Source organism: Trachypithecus francoisi, unplaced genomic scaffold, assembly GCF_009764315.1.
Source record: "Trachypithecus francoisi isolate TF-2019V2 unplaced genomic scaffold, Tfra_2.0 Lachesis_group8, whole genome shotgun sequence".
Taxonomy (NCBI): Eukaryota; Metazoa; Chordata; class Mammalia; order Primates; family Cercopithecidae; genus Trachypithecus; species Trachypithecus francoisi.
In genome coordinates this window covers 94,353,653-94,359,944 of record NW_022681473.1, presented here as the reverse complement: position 1 = coordinate 94,359,944, position 6,292 = coordinate 94,353,653, and the positions used below count along the sequence as shown (strand labels likewise).

Below are 6,292 nucleotides of genomic sequence, written 5' to 3'. Positions count from 1 at the left end.
CTGCTCAACCCCACCCTGTCCTGTTGCCCTTTCTTGTTTTATATAGTGCATATAAAAACGCTCGTAAAGACTTCTTGCCCTTATTGTACACTGCACCACATGGCCCATCACATCTATAGCCCTGTGTGACAGGTGGCTCATCTTGCTGCACCCTAGAAAAGGCATTTTGGTGTCCAATACTCTCTGGTACCAGGAGGCCGTCCCTCATCCTGGAGTTCGCGAAAATTGCAAGCTGCGCCATCGTTCCATCAGTCTCGACCTTTTCTAGGGCATTTGTGATAAGGTAGAGGGACTCAAGAGTAGCTTTCTCTGGGTGATATACTTTTATTTTTATTTTATTCCCTGAAAACGTACCCTTGATTCACCCAAAGGTCACACTGACGGGAGCTCAAAGAAAAGCTCAGAATTTAGCTCCCTTGTATTGTGCTTTTTCACTATACACAGTGAAATTTTAACTAAGTAGCGTCTCACTTTGGTTATTGTAAAATAAACACTCCCAACTCCAGTCCCCGTCCCCACATCCCACCACCAACAAGGCGGAGAGCTGTGGCTTGTGGGTGGATGTGCCAGTCACCTCTAAAGAAGTGCTGCGATTCTACCCTCTCCCACTTCCTCCTGGCCACTGTTTCCTGAGCCCTTTCAGGTCCAACCAGCAGGGTAAAGCCCAGGACGGTGGGAAGAGTCCCGGCCGGCGATTAAACTGGGCATGCTCAGTGGCAGAGCAGGTTTAGGCCGGGTCTGGGAAACCGGGAGCTGAGGTGCTCGCGCCGCCGCTCTGAGACCGAGTGCGCGCCTCTTAGGGGCCGCGACCGAGGCTGGAAAACGCGGCTGCTCAGCTCGCCTGCCCCGCTGAATTCGGCGCTGCCCGTCCCCTGCAGCCTGTGCTGCAGCTGCCGGCCACCGGAGGGGGCGAACAAACGTCAACCTGTTGTTTGTCCCGTCACCGTTTATCAACTCAGCACCACAAGGAAGTGCGGCACCCACACGCGCTCGGAAAGTTCAGCATGCAGGAAGTTTGGGGAGAGCTCGGCGATTAGCACAGCGGCCCGGGCCAGCGCTGGGCGAGCGCAGGCGGCGAGAGCGCAAGGCGGCGCGGCGTCGGTCCCGGGAGCGGAACCCGGCTTTTTCTTGGAGCGACGCTGTCTCTAGTCGCTGATCCCAAATGCACCGGCTCATCTTTGTCTACACTCTAGTCTGCGCAAACTTTTGCAGCTGTCGGGACACTTCTGCAACTCCGCAGAGCGCATCCATCAAAGCTTTGCGCAACGCCAACCTCAGAAGAGATGGTAAGAGACTCATTTTGTTTTTTAACTTAAAAAAATCATGTTTGCTATTGTTATGGTTCTTTCCATGTTTTTCCCCTTTCTTTTTGAATCTTTACTGTGAACTCGTGCTGAATGCATTGTTTGGGGAGGGACGTCTCCTGCTTGTCTCCAGTCCTGAGAGAGCTCCATTTCCCGAATGGGACTGAGAGGTGTGGGACTCCTGCTGATGGGGATAGGTATAAGCCAGGTGGCTCGTCTTGCTGCACCCTAGAGAAGTCTTTTTGGTGTCCAAGCCCCTGGTACCAGGATGCGGTGCCTCATCCTGGAGTTGGCAAAAGTTGCAAGCTGCGCCGCCCTTTGGTCAGACTCAACCTTTCTTAGCCAATTTTGATAGGTGGAAGGACTCAAGAGTAGCTTTCCCTGGGTGATATACGTTTATTTTAATTTAATTATTTTATTTATTTTTACGAGGGAGAGGAGAAATCATGCGTTTCAGTCCAGCAGTTATATCTGGAACAGTGACAATTTATCTGTATTTATTTTCAGGAAATGGCAACGTGCAGCTTATTGTCCTTTAGGTCCCCTAAGTGACTTTCCTGTTGAAGTTCACCCTGACTCACAAGCTTAGAGTGTAGGAGACGAAGGCTTCTGAGGTTTCATCTGCACCACACGGGCACCGGGCTTCTACTGCTAGTTTCCTTGCAGAAGCGGCTTCCAACTATCTGCAAGGAGCACAGCTCCCGAAACAGCTGTCCTAAGCAAGGTCCCAAGCCAGCTTGTTTGTTTTCCTTTACCCTAGAGGACACCTGGGTCACTGGTTCCAGGGACCCTAAGCTGAGTTTATTTACTTTCTGGGGCCTCCACCTAAATCAGAAGTTGATTTATCCTTCAAGTCCTAACTGTAGCTGATGTTCTCAGTAAATTTTAGCTGTTCTGCCATGTACCTGAACTGACCCATAGGCTTTTGGATTTTGTTTTTTCCTACATCAGTATCTGTCTCTCCTGCTTGCTTAAAGTATTAGCACATCTCCCAAGGAGACCACCAAGCAATTGTTGATGGCTTCACAGTTTCAGCTGACAGTATTTGACTGTCTTGGCAAATTCGTATTAGCCATCGTATCAGTTTCTTTCTTGGTATGTCCTTAATTTGGAATTTACCAAGTGACTTTTGGACTTTGCAGGGAAACCAAAATTTCATTATGTTATCTGATGATGTGTAGACTGCGGATATCAGTGTACTGGTCACCTGAAGTGGTGTAGATTGATAGCAGGGAAAGCCACAGAGTCATCTTACTTTTTCATAGCATTTTTATCTAAAAGATTCCAGCCATGAGTTTTTGGTAACTCTCTGTCTTAGTTAAAAGCACGTTTTTTTTTTTTTTTTTTTTTTTTTTTAACTACATTTAAGGATTAGGCCCAACACCAAATTTTTTTGGTTTTTTGTTTTTACTCTTTAATGTTTTCACCAGGGACAGATCTCCTAGTTTGTCTTGTAGGTTTGTTATTAGTTGCACTTTGTATGTCCTTTTAGCTACATAGAGTAAAATTCCATTTATAATTTGCATGACTTCATAGCCATAATTTTGTAATCTTCAGCCTCCCAAGTATCAGTTACAAGAAGTCAAGGACAGAAAATGAAAAGCATGTAACCATTGCCCATTAACCCAAGATTCTGACTAAACCCAAGTTATGTAGCTCAGCAGGTTTTTTTTTTTTTTTAAAAGAGAATAATCTCATTTTAGTTTCATTGTTAAAACTCTATACATCTGCATACATCTGTCCAGTCTGTATGGGAAATGGTATGTTTCAAGAAAGCTTTAAAAACTACCCTGGATTTCTTATTTCTTCATATTTTAGTAAAACTGTTTTGCAATTACTTTAACAGTACACACACACACACACACACACTCTTTGATTAGTTCTGATTGCTCAATACTTTCCTCAACATCAATGTCATCTTACAAACAAGACTGGGAAGGAGAAAAAGGTAGTTATACCTTAAAATTTGTTTTCTATAGAGTAAAAAATGTTAACATTCATAATGGATTGTTAGTTTATAAAATAAATGTTATAAAATGTCCAAATGGCAGCTTTTTCCTAAATGAGTATGCATTCTTCAAGAGGGGCAATATTGTCCCCCAATGGGGTGCAATTAGATCTTAGAGGGTGAACACAGTCTTAGATATTGCAACGGTCTGTGTTCCTTCAAAAGGCTAGCAGATATAAATAGATATACATTTCTGTGGTATTACCAATCACAAGGAGGGAGAGTGATCAGAAGAAAAGTCTAAAAAGAGTCTTTAAGGGATGGAGGTTAGCAATAGTGAAAAAATGGTTGAGAAACATTGGCATAGAGTTTTGGTGAAAGAGTAAGAATAATGGGGCTATGAAAAATTCTAGAGGACACTTGGAAAATCTTAATGGCTATAGCTGACAGAGATAAAGTAATCTTATTGAATTAAAACTTTGTTCTGATTCCAGACATTGTCAACCTGCTCTTCCAAATTTTTCTAATGACTCATTGAAGACGACAATATTCTTGCTCATTTGACTATCAGATTAAGACATGATAAAAGCTTGAGGAGGACATGAACATGGAATATAAAAAGGGGGAAAATAGAAAATGAAAGTTTCTAAATATTTATTTAGGGTCTTTAGAAGATCTGGCTTTCAGATTGCAAATGATAGGAAATCACAACAAAAAATTAGAAGTGAGCTTTGGGAGTTTTAGAAACCATTACCTGATGATGAACATACTTGAATGCTTTTCATTTGTTCCTGCTGGCCCTGTTAGTTGCTGCTTAATGTTGGGATGAAGAAAGGGGCAAAGAAGCCAGGTGTCCTGTACAGGGCATGAGGTGTGTTTTATTCTGTCTAGCCTAACACAATAAAACCCCACAACTTCTTGATATACTATGCCTAATAGTTCCAGATACCTGGAATAGCTAAGAAATAGATGTGGAAATACATAGTGTTGGGGTTGTCAAATGGTAGTCTTCTCCTACCCATTATAAGAAGCTGATCTGCTGCTGTGTCCTGGCCTTCCAGAACTCTCCATCATAGGGTATTCTTGTTCTGAAGGGATATCTGCAGAGCCTTTCTACCTGTAGAATGGTTAAATGTGGCCCAGTGAAGGAAGGTAGTTGAATCTGTTGCCCGTCTCCAGAAGGACATGAGGCTCTATAACTAAGAAGGATTAAACTATAATAATTTACAGTACTTAATAGAATGTTTACACTTATATCATATTTATTATTCTTGCTCAAACTGATTTACTTTTGATACACATTTCTGCCTCTGGTCACAAAGAAAATCTTAATTTAGCAGTAGCATCTACGTATTCTAATTTTAGTGCCTACGCAGTTGGTGCTTTTGTAATAATAACTGGCCAAAACTAACTGTTGCTCAGTGTGCAGATTGAGAAGTATAAAGATAGCAATTAACTGACAATATTAGTTACTTATTTTAAAATCTAACTACATGGAACTTCCTGCCTAGGAGCTTAAGAATGCAGATGCATTCTTCATTTTCTTGACCTTTTGTTGCTTTTAGAAAGTATAGGTGTTGATGGTAAACAATTCTGAAATTAGTTATCTTTGGTCAGTATAATAGTACTTGAGTCATCTATTACATCAGCATTATCTAGTGATAGGCCTGCAGTTTTAGTAATTGTGCTGCTGTCTTAGATTTTAAAGTAGTGAAGCTCGTTTCTTAATGTGGTTTTCTATTGTCATCGTTGATGATAGCACATTGATTTAAGTGCGAAGATCAGAGCTTAAAGGGAAGGCAACAAAACAGAGAACAATTATCAATACATTATTTTAAAAGTGTCTGAAAGCAAAGAATCCCATCTGTGTATTTTTTGTCCAGCTCTAAGGATATTAACGTCTATAATCTTGTAAAGCATAGCTGTGATTACATATTTTAAATGTAACATGGCTTTGACTTGCCACCATGGATAATATCATTTTATAGAAACTCTTTTAAAGAGCAGGGTTTAGCCAGGTGTCTGTATACCGTGTAGTGGAGGATGCTACTAGGTTGTGAGTTACATTAATGACCATAATGAGTTTATTAAGTGATTTTTGCCACAGGATTTTCCCTTTCAGTGAATGAAAGCAAAACTGTATTGTTTCAGAACAAAAGAGTCAAACAGCGGAGCAGAGCCACAGAGTCACTGATCTCTAATGACTAGTAATAAGCCTAAGCTTGATGTCATGCGGAACTCTGAGCATATGTGGTCTCAGAGCCCTGTCATTCTAAGAGTCTAGAAGGATATGCATATTTTTGTCTCTGTCCCTAAGAGCTGAGTCACAATGTAAATCATCTTCCTTCTGGAAATTAGTCTTGAACTTTCTATGTTGAAGTCAGATTAGTGTAAAAAGGCAGTTCTGGAACACCTTCATACAATCCTTCCCTTTGTTATAATAGGGAAATCTTTTAGATGGATGAACCAGGTGTAGAATGTATCTACCTCAGCTGTGCCATGCCATTCAGGGAATACATTGATCTTTCTAAAAGGATTAAGATGACTTGAGAGTGAAGGTGAGTTAATGCCTGAGCTACCTAACCTCTTTCAAGGCTCTTTTCAGATCATTCTTTACTTGATCTTAACTGTCTTCTGAAGATGAAAGGTAGCAGACAAATAGTTCTTTATCATAAGTTCTACTGCTAACCCCTGCTGTAACTATTATTCATGTATTCAATGAAGGCTGAAGTACAGTGGTGAGATCTCGGCTCACTGCAAGCTCTGCCTCCTGGGTTCATGCCATTCTCCTTCCTCAGCCTCCCAAGCAGCTGGGACTACAGGTGCCCACCACCACACCCAGCTAAGTTTTTTGTATTTTTAGTAGAGACGGGGTTTCGTGGTGTTAGCCAGGATGATCTCAATCTCCTGACCTCGTGATCCACCCGCCTCAGCCTCCCAAAGTGCTGGCATTACAGGCGTGAGCCACCACGCCCAGCCTTCAGTGATTATTTCTAACATCCCTAATGCTTCCTATGTATTGTGCTAGGTAACTAAGCAT

At 41.8% G+C, this 6,292-nt stretch overlaps 1 protein-coding gene across 2 annotated transcripts in view; it reads left to right on the top strand.

The window, feature by feature from the left end:
- Window positions 1–699: 699 nt before the first annotated feature.
- Window positions 700–6,292, top strand: part of PDGFD (platelet derived growth factor D) — a 254,037-nt gene continuing 248,444 nt past the window's right edge. For both annotated transcript variants that reach the window (XM_033204478.1, XM_033204477.1), the window contains exon 1: window positions 700–1,286. In XM_033204478.1, the coding sequence (XP_033060369.1) occupies window positions 1,163–1,286 (124 nt within the window). In that variant the 5' untranslated portion in view covers window positions 700–1,162. The remainder of the gene's footprint in view (window positions 1,287–6,292) is intronic.